Here is a 26,183-nt window from a genome sequence, read left to right as displayed (position 1 = left end):
TTTTTCCCCGAGTCTTGCTGACAGTTGTATGTTTACTAGGTGTGTGTTAGCTGATACTGGTATTTATCTTTAAAAATAGGTGGAAGAAGAAAGAGATGTTTTACTCCTTAGATCAGATTTTTCTCCTTTGTTCAAATTCAAGGACACCGTCTATAAGCTCTTGCAGACTGTAGCAGTAGATTTTTGCGCATGGCGTAGCACTATCATTTTACTTTTTTTTTTTTAAGTCTGGGGAATAGTTCTTACAGAGCTACTTTTGACAGTAAATTTCTGGTGATGTGAAGCAATTCTAGAGCTGTTTTAAAATGCATGTGATTGTCAGCTGGGGAGGCAAAAAGTCTTTTAAGGATGACAGATTATGGGGCACTGTGTAAATTCTGTGCTGAACCATACGATCATGTATTTCAGCTCTGAAATAGATTTCTACCTAAAGTTTCCCCCTCTCCCCGCAACAACTGATTGTTTGCTACACAAGTGAGCATTGCCTGAGCTCTTCAGGTACCCGCAGTCATAAAACTGCCGTAGTCTCCAGTCTCAGATGCTCCGGTGTGGCTAGGTTGACGTACCATGTCTATTCCTGCTATACTGCTGCATTTTAAGTTTGGGAAGGTACGTGACTCAGCATCTACCCGTGTAGCATAAGACACAGGGAGAAGGATGCAGGGCTGATTTCAGAAGTCAGTTAAGTATCTCCAGTAAAACTCGTTCAGGAAGGCAGGTCCTCCAAGTACACATGCCAAATGTAAGCTGGCATCCAGCGATGTGATGAGCGAACACCAAACCTCTTCAGCAAGCCTGTGCTGTCCATCAAAAAGCAAGTTTACTTGGATTGCAGTATGAGGTGGTTATTTCTTCAGCCCAAATGATTGTGTGTATTGCGAGTAGAAAACGCAAGGTTTGGACCTTGGATATTGCATAGGTCAAATCATTAAAGTTGAAAGCAACAGAAGTTACTTTACTGTATTTCTTTACCAAAAAAAAAAAAAAAAATCGAACAGGCTAATATAAGCTACTATTATAAACAGGTTTTTGGTTTTAAATATTCTAATTCATCATTTTTTTTTATTGGAATGCACAAATCAACGAGATTTATTCACTTTGGTAACGTGCAGTGCTTTAACTGTGAGTGTTACTTGCAGGTTTTTAAGACTGACCTGTATGTAGGACAAAAAATGACCTGGTGTTTTTTCTATGCTTCTGTACCATACTGTAATTTCTAATATTATGTAGAGAAACAGAAGATAGGAACTTATTTCCAAAGACATACTTTTTTCTGCAGTATTTGGAATGTGTTTGAGTTCAAACACCATGTTTGTATAATTTGGGAAATTGGGATGTGTTCAAAGCTGACATTTAAGAGCAGCAAGCCTGATTATTAATATTACTGACTTAAAAAAAAAAATCTTTGTAATCAAGCCAACTTTTCTTTTCAGATGTCCTAGTTGCTTAAAGGTTATTTAAGTGAAGTAGATAACTTGTGTTTGAGCATTTACATATCCTATGGCTGGGTTAGTGTTAGACAGCACTTGTCATTTGGATTGGTGAGGTGTCTTGCAGCAGGGACCTCCAGGAGAGGTTGGAGGCTTCTGGAGAAGAACCGAACGTGACGGATAGGGAGGAGAAGGGACGGTCTCACGCCGGGCTCCCTGCCCCGGTGTTAGTGGCTGAGAGTAGGTGGTACGTAACCTCTTCCATGGTGTGGCTTCAAGCACCTCTTACCTGACCTTTTGAAGAGTGCTGGGAAAATCAGTAATGTGTATTCAGCTTCCCTGCCTAAAGAAAGCATCTGCCTTCCAAATAATGCCGCTCTCACCAAAAGATTGCCTTCAAGGGAATTGTAGTTTCAGGGAGTCAATTCACATTTGGCTGAAACCTGGTGTACAGTAATTTTTTCAATGCCTAGGCTTGGTGGATATCCTTTACGGATGACCTGAAGTAAAGCAGTCTTTGATATCCTGACTGAGCAGTCTTGACAGCGAGCTTGTTGTAGGTCACAACAGCACCTTGAACAGAAGTTTCATTATTAACAAAGTTGCCCTAATGGGTTGGTTTTTTTTGTTTTGTTTTGGTTTTTTTTTTAAACTGAGTAGAATTATTTTTTTTACACCTCTGCAATTGAGTGTTAACCTTCACCTGCTGTTTTGCTGCTGGTTGTAGCTCCGTTGCACCTCCCCGAGTTTTCCCAGGCTGTGTTGTATCCTGCCCGGAGGATGCTGCAGGGCAGCGTGCTGTGCCGGGGTCCCATAACCCTGGTCTGGGGAGGTGGAGGCAGGATACCTGGCGGCTGCTGCGGGGATTCATCCTGCATGGTGCTGGGCTGCCTGCATCCAGACCCGGCGGGAGTAAGAGGTGAAAACTGGGAATCGCTCAGCGAGCGCCGGTGTTGGTGCTTGGTCCCTCTTCATGCTTTTTGCGCAAAGGTGAGGGGGGACACACATAGATGGGACCCTCCGAAGAGTTTGAGTGCAATTCTGGTCACCCTGACCAAGCGGAGGAGCAGAAGAGGACATCAGGGAGGTCTTTCTGAAGGATGTGAGATCTTAGAACTTAAACACAGGCTCGGAAGCCAGCTGATCCTAAGCTTGTTACAGAAGGGGTGATGACCGATGGCCTGTTTAAAATATATAAATATTATATAAAAATATATGTATCTGTGTGTATACATACATGCACACATATATATGCGTGCTTGTATATGTATTTATAAATATTAAAAAAGAGAGGTGGGAGGAGGTGAGATCCAGGCAGAAAGCAAGCTGTTTCATCTGAAAAGGAAATGAAGAAGAACTTTCCATTATTAAATCAAAGCTGCAGGTTAGAATTATATCTCCTACCATCCACAGAGCACAGGTGTCGTAGTGGAGCAATGAAAGACAAAATTTTCCACCTAAATTAGTTTATAATATGAATTTATGGATGGGGCTATATGTCAGTATCTGTAGCGCAGAGGTCTGGGTTTAAAATTCAGCTTCTTTTCAATTTTCTCCTTACTGTATTTGCTGCAATTTAGATTGACCCGATGTTCTATGGATATAGAGTAAGTAAAAACAGCATCCATACTTAAAACCATCTTTTCTTAACTGTTACTTGTACAGCTTTTCTGCCACATATGCAGGTACTGAAACTGTAGGAGGATTGGCAAAACCTTGGTTTGCATTTACATTTAATAATCATAAACTTTTCTGTGTATGCTTGCAAGTTATATGGCAGGGCTTCACACTTAGGTAAATGAACATCTTTTTGGTGCTTATTTTAACAGAATATTGCCTCTGGGGTAATGTCAACAAGGTTTTTAATTTGAGTCCTGGATTTGAGGATACCACTGCTGCACCTGCTACTCTATGCAGTGATTTTAATAACCTCTCTTGAAGGGCAAGCTTCTTATTTTCAACTACCTTCCATTCATTTGAAAGGCAAGGTTCCTTTCCCAGGGTGCTTGCCAAAGGTCCAGTGAGTAATGGATTTTTGACGGAGTGTTGCATCAGGGAAGTACTTGCGCGGCAGTTTTCTGGTTGACCTCTAGTTTTAGGTAGCCCGTGTTCTCAGAGGCTTCATTGGATACGCCTGTAACTCTAGAGGGGGCTGAGATAGGGGAGAAAAGACAAAGGCTTGCAGTACTGTATTTCTTGCCTGCATTTTTGAGTCTAAATTTCATTCCTCCTTAAAGTTAAATGGACTTAAACATTCTGTCAGTATTAGATGTTAACTGGGAAAAGGCAGTAGAGGTCAAGGACAAGAAAATGCAACATTTTAGATATTGAAAAGCTTCATAGGGCTTTAAAGACTTCTTCCCCCCTCCACCCCCCGCCCTTGTGCATTTGATAAGCCAAATAGGCAGTGTATATATACCAAATAATTAGTGAGAAACATACAAATGAGAAAGTCTGTATTTCAACAGGGCTGAATCTGTGCCTAATATTATTGAAGAAGCACTTTATCAACAGCATTGTTAGATTAATATGTGACAACAGTGCACTTAGTAGTGCTTAGGGTCGTAAGAGAAAGCAGTTCACATCTTACAGCTTGTTTCCCAACTGAGAGTGTTAGCATGGCTTTACCCAGCAAGAAAATGGAGAGATTTAAGTCTAACGCCGTAATCTGAGTATGCTTTTTTTAATGTCTACAAAGTATTGTTTTTGGAATTATCTTACTCTGTGCTAATATGAAGTACAAAATATGGAAGAACAATGTGAATGTTAACTGCATGGACTTTGTATGGTAGATCTTATTCAGACTTTACAAATATCCTACCTTTTCTGTTTCATTTTTAGAAGTTTCAGTTTGACTTCAGACAGCAGAATAAATGGAGAGGGGGAGAGACCAGAAAAAAATACGTTTAGTTAAAAGTTCGCAACAGAGAGGAAGTTGGTGGCCGACAGCGACTTGTACCCAAGGAAACAGAATGATTAATTTGCAGTTAATCCAGAGGGAAATGGTGGGGTGGGGAAGGATCTTGTCCTGGCTGGGAACAGCCTGGCTGCTGTTAATTGAACTGACCGAGCCCGATGATACGAAAAGGAACAAACCCTGATAAAATGGGACGAGCACGTTTGCCTCGCGGCCATCGCTTTTAAAAGGCAGGAATCTGGTTAGTGGAAAAATAACCTTCAGAGCGTGACATACCCACTAGCCGGTGCGGAGATGTTCGGCTGAGCCAGCAGAAGGCAGCTGGATGTGTTGAGTCAGGGAGGTGCGAGCCATCCTCTGCTCCGTGCAGTCCGCGGTGGCGTCCCGTGTCCTTTGCTCGTTAGAACAAATAAAAAAACCCTCTATTTTTGGTTGTAAACTGATGTACAAATTCATGGCAAGCAAATACAAACAGCATACTTTGCCTAATGTGATGGGGTTTCTCTGGGTTTGCTGTAGACAGACATGTTATTTTATAACTTACGGATTATATGATAGGACGCCGTTTCTAAAGTGATAGTAAAGGTCGTATAATGGCATCTATATGACCTTTAACCACCTGTGCTGAAACCCTTTTTAGTACGATTTGAAATGAAGTTAAAAATGTATTAATATAGCATTTAAATATTTCACATGAGAGAAGCGCTATTTAGAAGATACCAGAAAAGTTGGGACACTAATAAAAATGGTCTGTGTACCTTTCTGTTTATTTATCAGTGAGTATCTCCTTTCTAAAGATCACTTCATGTGGCTTCTTATTTATTTATTTTGAAATAGATCTGGTTTTGTCTACTCTAAGCAGCATTTTGTAGTAGAAGTTGCATAGTATGCCTGTGCTCTCTATTGGGGAATGGTGGTTTGCAACCATATTCAAAGAACAGGCATTTGTGCTATTACACATTTGAATCGAGCAGCTGAACAGGGAAAGCTTGGGATATTAAACCCGGTTATGTTTGTATTTGTGTACTTTGTTTATCTGAAACAAAGCTCAGTATTAGGCACCACTGGTTACTGCCAGCTGGGTCCTCACTCTATAGTCACAGCTGTGCATTTAGCATCTAAGCCTGCTAAGAATAGCTAATTAGAAAATCAAACAGAACAAAGCTCACACAGTAGGGTCGGCACAATAACATTCCTGTCTGAGAATGGTAAAAAGATTTATTTTATTTTATTTTATTTTTTTTATTCCTCCCCCTGCCCCCCTCATGCCTATAGTACAGCATAGATCAGTAAGTGCTTATTCTCCCTATGCCAGCACAGGGAGAATCTCAGTAAAAGACCAGTACATACTCAAAAACCTTTGCTCTTCAGTAATGTAGCATCGCACAGAAATCATTACTCGGAGGCAACCAAACTCGGGGAAGAGAACAAGGCAAGGTCGTAGCGTCTGCTCCTGTGCAAAGCTGACTGCAATAAGTATTACCGATGTTGAAAAAAGAGAAGCTTGCTTAGGCAGCCTATGAATGGTGTATATGACAAACTGGAGAGAGTGTTTTAAAAGCAAGCATGCAACTTTTGAGAGGGGCAAAATGGTCAGAAGGCCAGTGTGCTGCCACCTGAACGCTCCCTGCCTAGGGAAGGAAGGGAATGGTAGCGGTCTGACCGCCTTTGCCTAGTCCCTGCAATTGCCGTATCTCTCTGAGACCTGTGAGTGTGTTTAATTATCACTTGTTACAAGGGTTTAGAAAGCACATCTGATGTGGAATATGGTTGAAAATGAATCGGTACCTCCTTTGGGACTCCGTGCTAGGATCAGTCAGTCAACATAAGTGAAACTAGATATTTGAATGAACAGCTAGGGAGCTTCAAAAGAAAGTTTATCATTTCAGTCTCTTACTCTTGTACTATTTTGCCCAAAGAACATGCATTTGCACAGAATTCAACATGAAAACAGGCAGAGGCCTGATGGGGTTTGGCACAGTGTTGTAATTGGGGCTCCCTTAAGCATTTCGCACCTTAGCATGCGTTGATTACTTTTTAAAATACCACTTAAGGGAAAATGGTAATTAATGTACATATTAGAAGATATTTTGTTGGGGATGTATATAAGGCTATAATTGGATGAAACCCAAAATTCAGTTGGAAAATGCAGTTCATAGTTCAGAAATGGAACATGTGCTATAGCAGGCTTGACAGGTTTTCTGTCTTTCCCGTGGGCTAGCCTCGGCTGAGGCCGTAATGTGCCTGGGGAGGAGAAGGGGGCAGGTAGGAAGAGGTGTGATGTGTCTAGCTGTAGGACCTCAGATTTATCGTCTGGATGAGCCTCCTCACTGACTGTGAGATAGCCTGGAAAAAACAGCCTCCCTCACTCGACTCATTTTTGCAATACCTTGCCAATCCCAGACTTTTCAGCTATGTTCAAGTGTCTTAAAATTTCTGGAAAATCCCGGTACGCACCTGTGTATCCAGCTGAATATTTCATTAATGTCAGCTTGTCTTCAGCGTGAAGTCACAAAGAAGAATAATTACATTTTTAATTCTTCTTCAACTACAGGTCATGTGAGTGCCCGATCTAAGTTTTTTCAGAAATTCTATCAAAATTTTGTTTTCAAGCTCATCAAGGTTTGGGGTGTTACAATTGTTTGAAGTTTGGTTCCTAGTTTGGATGGGGAAGGCAGGTCTGTTTCGAAGCTGCTGGTCAGTCTGTCAAGTTTGCAGGGTAGCCTCAGCGAAGCAATGTTTTTTGCTGGCAATGCTAGGACTTCAAGTAATTGAGGCAAGAGTTTTTCTTTCTACACCACAAAACCTGAAAATACTTATATTTGGGAAATAAGTCATCAGGTGCTCTGTTACAGTCACTGAAAGAGATAGCCATTTAAAGCAGTGCTTGTCTTTATGATGTGTATGTAAAGTTTGAATTAACTGCAAAAGTCAAAGGTGTTTCCTTCTCACTTCTGTGTTCAGTTGAAGTTGGAAGAAGAGTTTGAGGAAGGCTGAATAATGCAGCTTGTGATGTAATAGCCTCCCTCCCCAGACCTTTACTGCAGGTTTAGACCTCAGAAGTTGTGATTTCAAATATTAAGTATCCTTTCCTTACATTAAAAAACAATCGCACGGAATTTGCAGCAAACCTGAACGTCATTTAAACTGGGAAAAAGGAGGTCTTTTTCCTGCTGCAAGCAAGGAGCTGTAAAATGTTGCCCGAACAGGGAACGCCGCTTTTAATGAAGGCAGCTCTAATGACTCATCCTGACTCAGTGCGTTTTCATACGGTGCATAATTAGATCGGGAAGACAGAATGTGCTGGAGGTCAAAAGTGTAAGTGGATTTAAGAAAAAGAAAGGGGTGAATTCATAGGTGGTGAGCCCAGGTGTCTGTGAAACTTTTTAGCTTAGAGTGTTGAAGTGGTGGTTTCATGGAGACTGGTACTTGGGGTGTTAGGGCTAGTATGGCCTTAATGAATGGAAAGGTAGGAAGGTGACTAAAGGCTATAGTGGCTAGATATGCTGAAATCACAGGCAAACAAAATTGTCCTGTGGCATCAATCTGTTCTCTTCCGTAATTCAGGTTTTGCGAGAATCGCTCAAAGCTTGTATTTTGCACTGCTCGTCCTGCACCACAGTAGCCACGGTGCGCTTGCTAAAATTAACGTTAGGAATGTATATGCGCAAATTAAGTGACATATATAGCCATAGTAATAATGCTGATGAAGTATTTAGTCTCTTTCATGTGCCAAGATCATAGCCTGCTTTTTAACTACTGTGAGTATCACTTCTATACCTTGTATACCACATAAAGAATAGGGAAAGTACAAGAAAATACCGAGCCTTTGTGCCATGGCCCAGCTAATTGTACCAGGATGTTTAGATCTATTTTGCAACCAAGGACCTATGAACGCCACTCACTTGGATTCAGATCTTCAGTTTAGAAAGTCTGTACTAAAAAGCTGTCAGGAGAAATAATTACAAGACGTTAAAGGAACCTGAGAATAATGAATTCCTCCAGATCACGAACTTGGGGAGCTCTACAAGGAAGCAGCGTAAGTTCTCTGTTATTCATTTCCTGATTTTTACCCAACTGTTGCATTTTTAGCAATGCTTAGTGATCCTGTTTAATTAAGGCCGTGTTATGCCAGGAATTACACAGATGTATGCAAGGAGAACCCTTGTCCTGACAAGTTAGTAGTTCATTTTCCGCAACCCATGCGTGGTACTGATCTCCAGCACCCCTCTGGGGAAGCAGATTAGAATGGGGCTGCAGATCAGAAGGCAGGCAAGCAATTCCTCTTACTGCCAGTGCAATGTAAGGCTTAAGTAAAATTAGGACACATTTGAGTGGGGGAAAGAAAGAACCTTTCAGTTGATGTCAAAATACGACAAGCTGAGTTGAAACTCTCTGGATCTTTTTGAGGTTGGCACAGGACAGTTCTGAGCCTGACTGTGTGTGAAATCAAAATCATATTCTTCCTAATTTAGCATCCTGAAAGAAACCCTGAGGACAATTTCAAGTTCCTTTGCTTCTTATTTGGGTTGACCAGGCATCATCCAGCTCTGGTCTGGAAGCCCATGGTAGCCATGTAGGCTTTTTTTTTTTTTTTTTTCGTCTGAGCTAAGTCCCTGCCTATTGCACTTGTGTTAATCATTACTTACCTGCTCGTTCAGAGTTGATTTGCACCTGACCAACTCAGAGCATGGCAAACCTCATTTCACTTGTCTTTTCCTTTTGTGGACCTGTCTGTAGGGGAAGCATGCCTGATTTTTGAAGTTAAAATCTTCCTATGCTTGGATTCCAGTTTGAGAGCTTGCGAGCATGCATTTGTGTGTTGCCACACTTAGGAAGTGGGTCAGGAGAGGGAGCACTCGGATAATAAACTTCAGTTTACACAAACCAGTTTATATTCCATTGATCTTTATTTTTTTTAGGTAATCCCATTTAATATGGCAAACAAATTCCATCATTTGAGCCTGATGGCAGGATCTTGTCTTGCCTGTCAAGATTTTAAGTTCCCCTTTGTACATGTTATGTTCCACTGAAGCAGTGGGGATTACCTTCAAAGGGAAGGGTTACAAAGGTTTGGCTGTGAAATCAGCCATAATAACACAAAGCAGGTTGCTTTGCTATTGCACAATAATAAAATGCAAAAGCCTGTTTGTAGGGTGACTCTAGTTCCAGAGTGCACAGTGCAGTTCCTTTTTTTTTTTTTTCTCCTCTACATAAAATTCTAAGTACTTAATAGCTATTTGTTGTTATACATGGGGTTTTTTGAATGCTATTTTAGGAATTCCATTTTAAGGAAATATTTTATACCTCCTCTGTGTTTACATAATGACGTATAATTCTTATTCTGTGAATAGATCACAGAGTTGTGAAGTCTCACGGAATTTCTAATTAAGCACAGAGGAGCAGTAGCCTTGGGAGCTGTTCCTCAGCTAGAGCAGACTGATCTCTAGCAGCAGAAACCACGTGTCTGACCAAGCAGAAGTAGTCCCAGGTAGGGCTTCCCAATGCTGAAGTGAGAAATATTTGAGCAGTAGTGCCAGCTATCCTGTTTTTGTCCTTATTAAAAAACAAATATGCTTCCAGCCAGACTTTATGCCACTGATCACAACCGTTTGGGCCCTGTGGTTTAGCCAATTTTCAGTGCCACCTCACTGTCTATTTGTGTAGGCAGTACCTCCTCAGTTCGTCTGGGAGGCTGTGGTGGGAGGCTGTGCTGAAAGCCTTACTCAGGTCAGGGTAAATAACATCCACTGCTCTCGCCTCATTCACTGAGCCATTTTTTTCACTATAGAAGGCTATCAGGTTGATCAAGCTGATTTTCCCTCCATAAATCCATGCTGACTGCTCCATTCATGTTGTCCTTAATATGTTTGGAAATGACCTCCGGGATTATTTGCTCCATCACCTTCCAGGGATCAAGATGAGGCTGAGCAGTCCATTCCCTGGATCCTCCTTCATGAAAATGCAAGTGACACTTGCCTTTTATTTTTTTTTTTTTTTTTTTTTTTTTCCTCCCCCCCCAGTCCACAGGATTCTCCTCCAATTACCCGGACCTTTCAAAGATAATCAAGAGTGGCCTTGCAGTGACGTTGGCCAGCTCCTGGTTGCCTACTGGCACTTCTGGGTGCACCCTATCAGGTCCCATATACTTGTGTATGTCCCGTTTGTTTAGAAGTAGCCTAGCCTGATCTTCCACTGAGGGTATGTCTTCCTTGTTCCAGACTTTCCCTCTGGTTTGAGGGACCTGGGATTGCTGAAGGCCAGCCTTACCAGTAAAGGCTGAGATGAAGAAAGCATGAAGTACCTCAGCTTTTACCATATTTTTTTGTCACCGGGTCCCTTGTCCCATTCAGCAGTGGGCCCATGCTTCCCCTGGTCTTCCTTTTGCTGCTCCATGTACCCTGCTGCCCTTCGTGTCCCTCACCAGATTCCACTGCAAGTAGACTTTGGCTCTCCAGATCAGATCCCTGCAACCTCAGGCAGTGCCTGTATATTCCCCCCAGGCCACCCGTCCCTGTTTCTACCTCATGTATGCTGCCTTTTTACGTCTGAGTCTTGCCAGGAGTCCTTTGTTCATCTTCCTGCCACCTTTGCTTAACACCCTGCTCATCAGCATGGACTATGCTTGTACTTGGAGAAGGTGATGCTTGAATATCAACGAGCTTTCCTGAACCCCTCTTCTCCCCAGGGCTGTATCCTATGGGATTCTTCTAATCAGGTCTCTGAAGAGGCCAGAGTTGGTTCTCTTGAAGTGCAGGAGATGCTGCTGTTGTCTTGTTCTCTCAGTATCCTGAAGTCCTCCATCTCATGGTCGCTGCAGCCAAGGCTGCCCCCGACCTTTGCATCCCAGACAAGGTCTTCCTTGCTTGTATGTATGAGGTCCAGCAGAGTGTCTCCTCTCGCTGGCTTATTGAGCACCTTTGTCATGGAGCTGTCATCAAGAAGGCACTCCAGAAACCTCCAGGTTTCTGCCCTTCCAGCAGGTATCAGGGTGGATGAGTGCCCTATAAAGACCAGAGCCTGTGAATGTTGGGCTTGTTCCAGTTGTTGGAAGAAAACCACCTTGTAACAGGGGACTTCAGCTCTCAGAATATAATGTGATTGAATGTCACAGTTGGGCAGAGAGCTGTTTTTTACAGTGTGGTACTTGATTGCTTTTCAGAATGGTTTGTCCTAGAGCCCACAAAAGGTTATTTTCTGTTTAGCTTTAAGCAACAGATAGGAAATGGTTCAAGGTGTAACTAGTTGAACCACTGAGTAAAAGTGACTAGAATTATAGAATCATGGAATGGTTTGGGTTGGAAGGGACCTTAGATATCCCCTAGTTCCAACCCCCCTGCCAGGGACACCTTCCCCTAGACCAGGTTGCTCAAAGCCCCATCCAAGTTGGGGTTGAACACTTCCAGGGATGGGGCATCCACAACCTCTCTGGGCAACCTGTGTCAGTGCCTCACCACCCTCACAAGGAAGAATTTCTTCCTTACATCCAATCTTAATCTACCCTCTTTCAGTTTAAAGTCTTTACCCTCTGTCCTATCACTACATGCCCTTTTAAAAAGTCCCTCTCCAGCTTTTTTGCAGGTTCCCTTTAGGTACTGGCAGGCTACTCTAAGGTCTCCCCGGAGCCTTCTCTTCTCCAGGCTGAACAACCCCAACTCTCTTAGCCTGTCCTCATAGGAGAGGTGCTCCAGCCCTCTCATCATCTGGACTCGTTCCAACAGGTCCACGTCTTTCCTGTGCTGAGGACCCCAGCGCTGGACGCAGTACTGCAGGTGGGATCTCACCAGAGTGGAAGAGAGGGGCAGAATCACCTCCCTCGACCTACTGGTCACGCTGCTTTGGATGCAGCCCAGGACACAGTTGGCTTTTTGGGCTGGAAGCACACATTGCCGGGTCATGTTGAGCTTCTCGTCAACCCACACCCCCAAGTCTTCTCCGCAGGGCTGCTCTCAATCCGTTCTCTGCCCAGCCGGTATTTGTGCATTTGCATTTGCAAATTTGTGCATATGCATTTGCAGCATGCCTTAGGTCCTTAAGTAAAATTCAAGGACAAACTTCAAATAAATCACAAAACCACTTGGAAATTTTCGTGTCAGAAGTTCAGCCTGTAATAAATGATTCAGCTCCGAGGCAGGTCACAGACACTTCCTCTCCTTTCCTTTCTTCCCTCTCTCCACAGATGTAGAAAAAAAATGAAGAAGAAAGCGCCCTGGAAAAGGATGAAGAAAAATGAAAAACTGTGGATTCTAGAGAAAATAGAAATTCCTTTTTCACTGCATAGCAGAGACTAGCGTACAACCCCCAGTGTAATGTGCAGGTCTTCATTATGCCTGCTGTTTTTTGTGGTAGCTTTTGTGCTCAGATACGATAGCACAGCATTACTCTATTACTGTCTGGCCTGCTATTTATTGCCAGGACAAGAGGTGCATTGTGAACAGGGGTCTTAATTTTCTTTTTACTCATTTCCTATTGCTGTACTGGTATTGAGCAGGCTTACGCTTAAATTTGGTGAGACCAGAATTAAACCATATCCTGGGAAATACAGGATATTTTTCGGCAGACTGACGTATCTGTATGTCAGTGGTATAATTTTTTAGTTCCCGCTGCCAACAGTTGCATTGGAAAAAACAGAATTTAAATCTGTGTTTCCAAAAGCAAAGGGTATACCAAGGCTTTTACTTTTTTCCCTTCATTTTCTCCCCCCCCCCCCCCGAAGCCAAATGACATCGTTCTTGTGCCTGAGACTTGTTTAGGTGGCAGCTCCGCGCTCTCTCGTATGCTGGGATGGTTTTTCCTCCGACCCTGCAGAGCCCTGCCGCCCCGGTGGCGGTCCATAGCGGTGTCTGCTGGCTTGCCTTGTCACCAGTGACACAAACCCCGTTTCCACCAAGTCCGCCCCGACCTTCGGATGCTGTGGTCTCCTTCGCAACGTAACTGCGACTGGCCCGAACCATCGGCGGTGAAGGAATGACCTGTGTCTGGACCCAAGGCGCTGCGGCGTTCAGTGCAGCGAAACCTCGGACCAGCCGTGGTCGTGCGTAGGGTGCACCCACCGGTGACCACGTGTGGGCTGAGCGTCCCTCGGCGCGAGCCCCACAGCCCTGTGCAGCAGAAAGGTCCTTGAACCCTCTGCAGAAGAAGCATCGCAGAGTGCCCTGATGTAAAATCTGCTGCCTCCCAACCTGAATCTCATGGTGTGGCCGTGGGGTTACCCCCAGGAGAGGGACGTTGGTTCTGCTTTCGGAGCGCTTCTGCAGCACCACACCGCTCAGACCTCTGCCTGCGGCGTCGCTGCCTTCCTTGCCTAAGCTGGAGCAGCCCTTGAATCAAGAGGGTCAGCCAAAATTGCATTGCAAGAGACTACATTTCAGAACAACCACAGGAGGAGGATGAGCTTATGGATCTAAAGGGCTTTGGCCTTTTTTACACTTGTGTATATTTAATATAATACTGGTAATATGCTGTGGAAGAGGCACGCAGTTAGCTCTAAGTAAGATAAAGTATATAGGTCCAAGAAAGAGGCATGTCCGCCCTGACTTGCCATACAGATGCGGTACTGTTCCTTGCGTCTTGAAATATTGGAGCAGTGGAAACTGAAGGTGTTTTTTGAAGCTCTGGCTTATTTCAAGTTCTGTTTATTCTTTTTATATAAATGAAAGAAAACCAAGCCTTTTGAAGTACTGTCACTATCTTTTAAGGCTAAAAATCACACGGTTAAGTCCCAGACTTCATTCATGCATTTCCTGTGCTGTACTTCCTGGCTGAAACTATGAGGTAGATCTATTTATACTTTGCTGACTTAAAATGTCATGTGTTAACTTGTGAACGTGTGTCAACTAATCAGTTAAGAAAGGACAAATTATCTCATGAAACCGGTTGTTAATACGGAAACTAAAACAAACCAGGAAGAATTTTGCTGTTCGTGTCCTGTACCGTGGATTCTGAATCATTGTGTCATTGTACTCGGTGATTTCTGAAATGTTTATGACTTTTGAAAGTTGGCTTGTGAAGTAATACAGGGACCAACAACTGTTCTTGCTAAGCAATGCTTATTTAATCTGTTTCTGTGGTTTACTTGTGCTTCTACAGTGCTCAGTATAAATTTTCACTTTAACAGGATCTCCAAACGTGGGTGAATGGTGCTAATGAAAATGGCTTTGTCCTCGTCTCATTTGGAGCTGGAGTGAAATACCTGTCAGAAGATATAGCAAATAAGTTGGCACATGCTCTTGCAAGACTGCCTCAGAGAGTTATTTGGAGGTAAGTGCAATGATAGATGTACTTGGGGTGATTGAAGCACGCTGATTTCCTGTTGTGCCATCTTGATGCAGAGTTGCGGAAGCTGAAATTGAGACAGTCTGGGTGGCACAGAGGACCTGACTCTTTTGAAAAGCTCTCTTTGTGGAAATGTTGCAGTCCCCTGGTAATAAGGAGGAACAATGATTTTGTGGCAGAATAAGACATAGGTTATACTTGTATGCTGAGTTTATATCCTGGAAGGATTGCGGACAGTGAAAAGAGAGTTTGAGGTTATGACATTTGTCACATACTGTCATCGTTTCTGATAAAGAAGCCACCCTAGGGAGCAAGAATGACATTCTGCTGATTTAATCGTAGCTGTTCTTTCTTCTCTGTCTTATTTTTCCTTGCTTTTGGGGGCCCCTTCTTCTCTTTTATCTGTAAACACAGACTTTCATAATTGCTCTTCTCACTTGTCTTTTTCTGTGAGAGTTTGGAGGAAGAAAAATCTGCAGGAGTAAAAATCAGTAATACGTTTTCTCGGCTCTAAAAACATTTTGAGTGGTGCTCTCAACTTACTGTAAAAATCCAAGAAATGTTTAGTCAGCTCTGCTTCACGTGGAGCATCGCTCTAGAATATAATTGAGAGGAGTTCATGTGAACCTTCGGTTTCCAAATAATCGGCGTCTTACAATTCCTGACTGCCGTCCTTGCTGCACTTTTGGAGTTGTATTAGAGGTCTTTTTAGTGGCCTGTTCCCCGCCATGTCTAAGGGACTGTTTTCACTGCTGTGTGTACTTGAAATAGTGAACCCCACTAACAAACAGGAAAATGGAAATTCTTCAGGCTATGGCACAGAACTTCTGGTAGTTGTAGTGAAGATCTCGTCAGTTTTTGTTTGGGGTAGAGCGACTGTATTTGTTCCTTATGAAGCCTGCAACACTGCTTGGCTTGTAACTAATGATTAGTCCCAGTTGATCTTATTGCTTTTCTTTTGTTTTATCCTTTCATCGTATTTTCCCTGGAATGTTTTTCTGTAGGAATTATCCACTTTCTGTAGATAATAAATAAATTTTAATGGGTTTTTCTTGGGGATAGCTTTTTTTAATGCAAAAGCAACAATTTCAGTTGAAGCCTTCTGTTAAAATTTTTCATTTTCCTCGCTAGTATTTCCTTAACAATGCTTTTTTGGTATGTTTTTTGTTTTGTTCTGTTTTTGTTATCTGCATTCTGTTACCTGTTGAATGTCCTTCTGGATAAGGGCACCCACCTGCTGTTTCTTTCCATCGTGATTTGTGGAATGGGAAGATGTCCCTGGGACTAGGTGTAAGACACGGTCTTTGGGAGCGCTGAGCAAGTGGCATTCAGTCACCCTGGTGGGAATTTGAGATCCATAGTTAAGTACCTAAACAGGAAATTATGACTCCAACTTTAATAGGTTTTGGGTTTTTTTTTTTCCCTCTTCTTCAGATCATTGACCTATGGCCTGTATTGGACACAGGTAGTTTTTCTACTAGATATTTCTGAAAATGAGAAAGGTAGTACTACTTGGCAGTCTTATGCCACGATGCCAAATCAAGCAAATCTTTGTAGTTCTTTATACGCTTCTGATTATGGAGTAGTAGTTAGAGCCAAAACCAGTTAACATAGTTGATTTGCTTTTATGTAACTTAGTGTAAATAATGTACGTTTTTTTTGACAGAACGTACAAGCCAGTTGTAAAGATGTGTGGCTTGCTTAATTGGGAATATGTAGGTGATTATTTATGAAGTTACAGTTCTAATGCTCTCTAATAACCAGAATATTTTTAAGTTGTTTGATGGAGCTCTCACAAAAGAGCTCTATCCTCTAGTAGTCACTGGTAATTTTTCCCCACTTTGTTTTCTGTCTAGAATATATTTAACTTTCTATATAAACTGTATGTAGCATTAATATGTAAATCAGTTTGTATTTTGAGCCTGTGTTTTATGGGCTGAACTTGTCTAGCAACCTCAGGTGAGCAAGACGTTGCCATTGGGTTTCAGGCAGTTGAGCAAGTAAGAAAAATACACTTGTCTCACTGTCTGATTCCCAACTTTTCATGAATAGTTTCTTGCCTCATTAGCTGAGCTGTCAGCCTTTCTCTTCCTGGTATTAGTAACTCCCTTTAAAATAACACGGAGTTGGTTATCAAGAGCTACAGGAAATTGGCCAACTGAAAGGGAACGCCTCGTGTTGATGGTAGGGATTATTGTCTGTGTGCTGGTGGGATGTTCTCGGTGGAGTTATTTAACTAGTACCAGTCAGAGTTTTCAGTAAAACAGTGGACTAAGAACCATAGAGAGCTTGTAAAACCTCCTGCCAATCACAGTGGCAAGAATTACATGTGCTTTGAGAAGGAACTATGTTGCCATTATGTTAGTAGAAAACACTGCATTTCAAGCCAGATTACAAGGAAACTGAATGATGAAGACGTGAAGTTGGAAGTTATTAGCTATTTACAGCATTTTGGTTGAGCCTCTTTTGTTTTCTTGTAACAGTGAGTAAACAGTACCCTGATGTAACTGGAAATCTGCTTAGGGCTCATGCATCATTTGGTTCGATTCTCTGGTTTGAGTTTATTGATTTTGGAGGTCTTGATAACTCAGCTTCCATTTGATTTTATTGTTTTAGGTTTTCAGGAAACAAACCAAGGAACTTGGGCAACAATACAAAGCTTATAGAATGGCTACCACAAAACGACCTCCTTGGTGAGTATCTATTTTGATCATATATTGCTTATTCTCACTTGAGTTCCAGTTGCTCTTCTGACAATATTCTACTGAATTAGCAGTCGTTATAAAGTTAGGATAATTTCTGTAATGGAAGTCATAGAACTAGAGTATAGAATTAGTCAGAATTTCAAGATGATGAAATCAAACACCTTTCTGATGTTAATTATCTTTCCCTGGTACTAACTCCCATTTTTTTTCCTTAAGTTAATAGGGTGGAAGGACATAGTTATTCCAAAGGCTATTTGGCCTAATAAATGGGAGAATTTTTTGACAAGTGTCTTCTATACCATGGAAGCTATGCAGTTTGAGAAAATTATTAAAAATAAATAAGTAGGAGTTTTCTTGAATCTGCTGTTTGAGGGAACTGATGACTGTAACTGTTAATTTCTCTGTTATGAAAAAGCATGGTAGGGTGTTCACTGGTCTCTTCATGGAAGAGTCATAATACTGAGCATACAAAATTTGTTCACATTGCATCAAAACAAATCTTATGGATCTGTACATACTGCTCTGTGTGTGTATATATACACACGCACACACACGTTTGTTCATTTTTCTCTGAAGAAGACTCTAACAGACCTTGGGCACATGTTGCAAGCTGATATAACCTTTCTGTTTAACTAACTTGAGGTACTCCAGGCTCTCGGGTGCAGAGAGGAAACTTGATATTCTTCCATCCTTTGGTAAAGACTATATGCTAGAGTCTATGTATTTATTTTTTTTTCCCTTCTTTCCCTGTCGAAGGGTAGCTGAATAAGTTGCAGGTCTGAGGGGCCACAGAATATTTGTGGTTGTCTCTGGGCTACCTGGATGTTTGTGTGTTTGTAAAACAGCTCCAGTGCTACAGTGGGCGCTGATGAATGCGTTAGGCATGTGTGTGTCTGTCTGTGTGTGCATGTCAGCTGGAGTGTTTATTATAATGTAGTGATTAGGCAAATGACTTTTAAAGCAGGTAGATTTGTTGTGGTTACTGAATTGCTCTGAGGCAGTATCATTTTTCCATTACATAAGGTTGTTACCATTATTGTCAGATCTTGCTAGCCTGAAGTAAGGCATGTGAAGCTTTAGAGAGAATGTCACATCAGTTGTCCTGCCATTAAGTAGCTTGTATTTCATATGAATAACAAGGAAAAACGCTTTCTCTCTGGCTCAGTTGTACTGCTAAACTGGTTGTAGTCACCACCTGCAGCTACTCGGGAGTAAACAATGTACAGTAGTTACTACATTACAATTCTACAGAACTCGTATATGTGAGAATTTTCTTTGTATTGGCCGTTCCTGCTCTCTTGGTGTGTAAGGTTTAAGGAGGAGAACTTCAGAACAGGTTGCCTCCCTTTTTTCCTGTCCTCAATTGCAGCCACAGAAACATGGTGACAAATGTGTTGTACCCAGTTTCTTCAGTAACTTTAGATTAAGGAGATGTAAATGTTTTTTTTTAATCTTCATGCCTCTTCTGTTTTCAGGTCACCCTAACATTAAAGCTTTTCTTAGTCATGGAGGTTTGAACAGCATTTTTGAAACCATGTACCATGGGGTCCCGGTGGTGGGGATTCCCCTTTTTGGAGACCATTATGATACGATGACTCGTGTGCAGGCCAAAGGCATGGGAATACTGTTGAACTGGAAGACCATCACTGAGAGCGAATTGTATGAAGCCCTAGTAAAAGTTATTAATGATCCCAGGTATGGAATGAGCGATAGTTGCTTGCTTTTATTTTAAGTTATTGTTATGGGTTAAATAAGCAGATACAGAACCTTTGTGCAAGGGAAGAAAATGCATGTCGGGATTGATTTGTGTGTACAGTTGGGGCAAGTCTTTGGATGGTTGTCCCATTTCACAAGATTACTCAATCGATCAGGTTTCCACGTAGGCACTAAGCACTCATTTGTCTCATTTGCTTTTTGTGACAGTTGCCATATGCAGGGCAGAAAGGTTATAGAAACAAACCTGTCCTGGCTTATTCCTTGTTGCAGCCCAATGTCTCTTTGTGCGTGTCTTGATTACTCCATATTTAGCAGTCTGTCTGTTGTGCTGCCTAAGGGGCCTGGGGCAAAATACACCTATACGATTGTAGGGTGGCATGTTTGGATCGTACCTGAAAACATGGAGGTATTAAAAAAGAGTGACTCTTTTCTAAAGTTCCATGATTTGATTTAAAAAAAAAACAAACAAACAAACCGAAAATACTCTTTTCCTGTTCTGGCCAGTAATACCTCTCTTAAGGTCAGGAAGGTTATTTGTGTTTGTTGCTGTGACAATATTCTAACAAATTATTATGAATATGAGGACTCCAGTCTGTTTGTTGTAAATTTTTTTTTGTTACTCAGGTGGAATAAGTAAAAGCCCATGAACTGGGTTTCATAACTCTTTCTAATTCCAGCAAACGAGTTTGCTCAGGGATACTAAAGTCTGAGGAGAGTCGCTTCACCAGTTTGTTCTGAACTTTTCTGTGATGTTCAGACCATCTCCGAATCAGAAATAATGACGTGTTAGCTGGTGGTTTATTGTATCGGGCTAACCGTAGTTTTGGAGTACAGTGCCAACAGTACTTCTTGCTTTCATGAGAGCAAAGTCGCTAAGCGTTGCTCACCTTGGGAAAGGAGAAACCTGTAAGGGGCGAGCAGCAGAACTGCAGCAAAGGGCAATGTCACCAAAGAGATCTCGATAACACCGGTTGCATCATCTTTCCCTTGTGCAATTATCCTTAGTGTAAAGACAAGTCCTGCATAAATAAGCTGTCGACCCAGCAGCTGCGGTGAGGGGGAGAAACGGAATTAGACATGATCAGCTGCTGGGGTTGGCCTGTTGAGGGAAAAAAAAAAATTTCAGGCTGAACTCTGGACCCAAGCAGAAATAGTTTGCTGTGTAGTCAACGAGTTTCTTGCTTTGTTCTGTGTTTTCTTCAGTAATTCAGTTGCACAATAACATAAGTGAGTGGTGTGTTAGACAGGGTATGTTGCCACTTTACAGTGGGAAGGGCAAATCTGTCTCACTGGATAGGATTCATTTTGGATTAGATAAGATTCCCCTCTGGCAGCAGGTCAGCTTGGCTCTTCATCGCTTTGCTGGAGGGTGGATTTCTGCCTTTAGTCACACACGGGTCTGCTCTTCTAGTCATTCTTCATCAATGAGCTGTAACGACTGATTTAAAGACAGATTATCTGCTGAGCCCAGCCCTCTGTATGCTGGTGGTTACGAGAGTCCTGCGGTAATACGCTGTTTGATCTGAAGAGGCTTAAGTATATTAACGTGTTTGCAGGCTTGCATTACTCAGAGCGCTGATGACGATTTTTCCTTTCTTCCCTTTTCTTTCTTTTTCTTCCCCGCAGCTACCGACAGCGGGCCCAGAGGCTGTCTGAGATTCACAAAGACCAACCCGGTCATCCTGTTAACCGGACTGTATACTGGATTAATTACATCCTCCGTCACAACGGAGCCCAACATCTACGTGCTGCTGTTTACAGCATCTCTTTATATCAGTATTTCTTACTGGATATTGCCTTTGTTGTACTAGTGGGTGCTGCCTTACTTTATTATATTTTGGCCAGGATAACAAAATTTATCCGCAAACAAAGCAAACATCTTTGGTCAAATGACGAACATAGCGCTGTTAATGGACATTACCAGAATGGGATACCGAATGGCAAGTATAGAAGAAATGGCCACATTAAGCATGAAAAAAAGGTGAAATGAGCCAACCGCCCCATGTAAAGTAGTAATGAATCAGATCAGTAATCGACTTTTATCGCTGTAACTTAGTCTAACAACTACTTAAAACCTCAATAAGCAGTTCTAACACTCCCCTTCAGTATGTAATATTATGTGACAAAATTCTATGAAACTAAGAAAAGTCTTTAAAAAAAAAAAAAGGCAAGCACAACCTAAAATGGAAAATATTTTATTCTTAATACTGATGCAGAGAGGTTATTTTGGCACTGAAGTTTTTAGAAGCCTTAATTCTCTAAAGTTATACAATGACCGTATTTATGAATTTTCAGTTTTTAAAAGCTAAATGTGTATGTCCCAAATGAGGAGAGGTTTCTTTTTATTTGCAGAGGTTTTTTCCTTTTATTTTTTTATTATTTTAATATATCCATCTTTTAGCTGAGAGAACTTTAGTGCTAGTTCTGTGTTTCCTTTGTTGAGGGTTCAACATGTTGTGTAAGAATGCTGTTCAAAAAAAATAATTTTTCCCAGTCTTTGTGCAAGAAATAGCAAGTTGAGGACTGAGAACACAGACATTAAAAAAAAAAACCACACCAAAAAAAACCAAACCAAAAAACAAACTTAAAATGAGCACTGAAGAAAAATGGCAAAAGTATTTACTCGTTTTACTGATAAGTTGCATGACTTTTCTGCTCACTACCAGTACTTTGGAGAAAAAGGTCTTGAGCAAGTCTACAATATGTCCTAGTTTCTAATTTATACAACATTTTATTTGTTGCCTTTCTCTGCATATATAATTTATGCCATGAAAATATTAGGGAGTTTATTTCAGTTTAAAATACGGCTGTGTGGGAAGTAGATTTGCATAATTAAGAAAAATAAACAAACAACAACAACAACGAAAAAGAAAATCTAGCCCTGTGCTCAGTGCAGAAGGTTTTGTAATGGCCCAGAGCTGTGCAGAATCAAACCGCTATTTGGGGTTTGTTTAAAAAAAAAAACAAACAAAACAACAACAAACAACAGACACCCACCCTCCTGCCCCCCCCCAAGTTGAATGTCTTTCCTATTAATTCTCATTATTATTAAGTTCTTTATAAATCGCAATGTTGTAGATGTTCTCTTTCAGTGGTTGTATCTGGAAAAAAATATTACCTTCTCTTAGTCTGGGCCACGCAATCCATGTCTCACATAGTTGCCAATACGAATTTTCCGACGCGGGACGGGAGGCTGCTCTCCCGGCGGGTGACCAGCCTCCCTTCCCAGGTCTGACGGGACATGCGTGGGGTGAAGCCCGGCCACCCGCGAGCGCGAGGGTTTGCAGAGGTGGTCGTCTCCCCCTTCCCCTGCAACAATCTCTTTCAATCATTGTCGCCGACACGGGACGCTGGCGGTGGTGTGCGCCGAGGGTGGGGACGCGGGGCGCCGGGCGTGGAAATCATAACTGCCCTGCCGAACCGAAGTTGGCAACTATGAGTTTATTTCCATGTCATTCTGTTTACTTGGAATTTGCACTACACATGTTGTGAGTGTATGCTTTATTTATTTGTAGTTTGAAATCCCATGCCTGAAAGAGAAAGAGAAGAAACCCAGTTACCTAGTGTCGTTCACTAACATGGGAAGAGTTGTGATGATTACAGGACGCTGAGATCATCTTCATACACGGTGATGCAATATTTCACTATCATTCCATCAGGAGCCTCTATCCTATAGCAATAAATAACAGTACAGATATGTTTCTAATATACAGTACAGCTACTTGTACTGCTTTCTGAATACTTGAAGAAAATGGTATTATAAATAAGCCTATTAGCTATACCTTTTTACAATCTTGCAGTTTGCGGCAACTAAAGGAGCACACAGAGGCGATGAATGGTGGGATGGTAATAAGACTTCGAGTGTATGAATGACTTGGTTTAAATGGCTTTTTTGGCATTGAAGAAGGTACAAAAGCACTGACCGGATGATTAAGCATAATTTAATCTCCACTGTGATAAAACTTAAGCAATAAACATGGATTTAATAGAGAAATTCTGTTGTTGGAAGTATATTTTTGTTCAAATGAATGCTGTTTATTTTAAAGTACCCGGTGTGTGTGAGTGTATATAAATGTGGATGCTTACTAGGATACACAAATTCTTTCTTCTCAGTATGTACCGTGAGGCGTGATACGTGTTTGAAATCAAAAATGATTATATTTTGTGAATGTAGATGTATTTCCTGTAGGGGTGTTGAATTAACTGAAAGACGGAATGCTTAACCAGACTTCTTTTTTAAGGCAGTTTAATTTTTTTAAAGTTTATGTGAACATTCCTGGTGAAGTGTGGGGTTTTTTTTGTACGTGTTAATTTATACCCATTTCCTAGAATGCGGAACTGAAAGATTTTTCACAGTGAGATGAGATGATTGATTTCTGAGTAGTCTCTGTAGGTATAAACATGTTGCAATTCAGTTGCAAAAAGAGGACGTGGCTCCATTATTAGTTGTATTACCAAATTTCTAGATGGGTCTGATCCACCTCATCTATAGAAATACCTGCTGTGTTGTGTTCAAAGTTACTTTCTTGTAAGTTCAAATATGATCTGATACTGTAGTTAGTTTTCCATTTCAGCCCCCTGCAGTAATAGAGGAACCTGTATTAGACTAAGCGGGTGGATAATGGTGTGGGGGGAGCATTTCCACAAAACGTGTCTGACAGGAGGAGAGTAAAACGTGCAAAATTCGCCACTTTTTAGCTGTTCCTGGGGCAGGTGTGCAGAAGTCCGTAGGCAGCACAGCATGGCTGTGTGACCTGCAGCCCTGACGCGGCTTTCTAAATGGGCTTCACTGCTCTCTCAGGTATCTGTGTATGAAAAGAAAGGTCATTAGAGCAACTGAGATAAAATACTCTTTGGGCAAAAACTAGCAGACAAGAAATAGCCACAGTAAGAAGTACAGAAGACGTCTGCCACTTGCATAAAGGTTTTCAAAGAAGCTCGAGACACTTGGGCACTCGCCATAGATTTTGGTATTCTGCTTTCAGATTTCCTTTGAATAGCTCAACGATTCAAGAAGAAAGCAGCCGTAAAAACAAGACAGTTTAATTATCACCTACAGAACTAGGTTCTGGAGATGGTTATCGAGTATTCAGGGTTTAAGGAAATGAATGAATATGCTAGCAGTTTCTTCTTACTCCCCAGATCACTTGCAAAGTCAGGTTTTTAATACGATTGTGTGTTAATCTTTTTGATATTCTTGAAAGATACTACTTTTCATGAGGCCGATTATGTTCTGATTTTATTCTGTGGCATGGTAAGTATGAAGTACTTGCTGTAGTTAGTCTGATCTGTACACCTGTAGTGAAGAGGCACAACTGAAATAGTAGTTATGCATGCATACATTTAAGCAAAATTTTTGCCCTATTATTTCCAGGGTGCTGAATTTTTCCCCTTAATTTGTGTGGTTACCTACAAGCAGGTTTATTTGTATATGACATCTAATATATGTGCGCATGTGTATTAGAAAGTGGCCATTTAATTCATTTTGAAGCTGAACCATGCTTCATTTGCTTTGGTGATTTTTCAGAAGACATCAGCACTTTTAATAAACTTTGGGGGTTTTTTGGTGTCTTCACAAATGACTCCTATCTTCCTTGCTGTACAACACTAGAGATGACTAGTGGCCAACAAATATGAGAAGCGTGATTCTTCTTTCAAGTGACATAATTTTCAACATAAAGATATTGTAATTTTTCCTGCAATGAGATCATACAACTTCTTTTGAGATGTGTTTCTATTTTGGGGGGTGGGGGCAATGTGTGTTTAAAGATGCATATAGCACATCCAGTGTTATACAAGAAATTGCCCATGTTGTTTTAGCTTGTGTATTGGGATAAACGCATATGCCTGCAAAAAGCGGGCTGTAGTACTATCAGATACTTTCATTTGTGGTTACCGGGGATGGAAATACTCTCTGATTTCCGAGAAATAAGGCAACACCTGTAATAAGAAGGTTCAGTTACGTAAATATGAGAAAAGAGCCTCTAAAGTCATGTTGCTGCTCTTTGTATTAAAGGTCTAGGTGTGTTACAGAACAAAGGAGAAAGCTATCCTATTGCGCTTGGGTTTTGAAGAGCAGTTTCGGGTTTTTTTAACAGTTCACAAGTAGGATGAAGGATTAGGATGACGATCTTGTGAGGGAGAGGAGGAGGGATTTTCCTCAGAGAAATTTCATGTTTGCCTTCTGTGAATTGTTTTATTACAGAACAGTAAAGAAAACCAAATAATTTTTTTTTTATTTTTTTTTTTAATTCTGGTCCAGCAGCACTGGTAGGAGAGAGGTAGCTGTATTCAGGAAGACCATAATTGCTTCCTTTCATTTGGATAATTACAACATTTTACCAACAACAACCCCCACACACACTGCACCCCACCCTGGGGTATATTTTGGTACATATTCCAAATCTGCACTGTGGGTAACAATGGGAAAACTTCCCTCTTTGCCATAGCAAGCAAATGTTCCTGTGTTTCAAGATGAAAAATCTAGCAGCAATTGGTGTTGATGCTCAGCCAGCACTGAAATCAGCCAGATTGTTGAAGGAATGTTAAAAAGGCATGTTTAAAAATACACGTGTAACTCCAGACTGCATACGGAATCACGATACCAAGTGTGAGGTTTTACTCACCTGTTTGATCAGTACCGTTTATTCTGCATTGAACAGAGAAGGCAGTCTTAAAACAAACGGGATTAATCTTCTGAGACAGCCTTCTGCTGTTGTTTGGTAAATACTGCAGACCAATTGGGGCTAACTTATCCTAATGAAAATTATACCTTTCAGTGGTATAAAACTGATTTATCTAGGGGTGTGGGTGTGTTTGCCCTTCTAAACAAAAAACAATGGATGCTAAATTTTCAATGTAAAATAACAAAAATCAGAGCATGTCATACCTCTGGGTCTTCTCAGTTATTCTGTGATGAAACCAAAATTGGTTAGAAAAGGTTGTATGTCACATGTGTTGAGGGGACGGAAGCTTAAACAATAGTTAGGGAAATTTCAGAAAGTATTTGCTGGAAGTTACTCTTGTCTTCTTGTGTTCCTTGTGGCTAGGAGGGAACATTAGGTTTATATTATTTAGGTATTATATAGGAGTTAGAAAAATGGAGAGACATGGAATACCGAAACTTCCTTGGGATGTCGT

General features: G+C 41.4%; 1 protein-coding gene across 8 annotated transcripts in view; it reads left to right on the top strand.

Moving 5' to 3' along the window:
* The window catches only part of UGT8 (UDP glycosyltransferase 8), a 49,614-nt gene extending 26,577 nt beyond the window's left edge, over positions 1–23,037 (top strand). For all 8 annotated transcript variants that reach the window (XM_075037563.1, XM_075037608.1, XM_075037576.1 and 5 more), the window contains 4 exons: positions 14,465–14,607; positions 17,239–17,315; positions 18,803–19,022; positions 20,670–23,037. In XM_075037563.1, coding sequence (XP_074893664.1) covers positions 14,465–14,607; positions 17,239–17,315; positions 18,803–19,022; positions 20,670–21,033 — 804 coding nt within the window. In that variant the 3' untranslated portion in view covers positions 21,034–23,037. The remainder of the gene's footprint in view (positions 1–14,464; positions 14,608–17,238; positions 17,316–18,802; positions 19,023–20,669) is intronic.
* The last annotated feature ends 3,146 nt before the right edge of the window (positions 23,038–26,183 follow it).

This window comes from Buteo buteo, chromosome 1 (genome assembly GCF_964188355.1).
Source record: "Buteo buteo chromosome 1, bButBut1.hap1.1, whole genome shotgun sequence".
Classification (NCBI taxonomy): Eukaryota; Metazoa; Chordata; class Aves; order Accipitriformes; family Accipitridae; genus Buteo; species Buteo buteo.
This window is presented reverse-complemented; position numbering and strand designations above follow the sequence as displayed.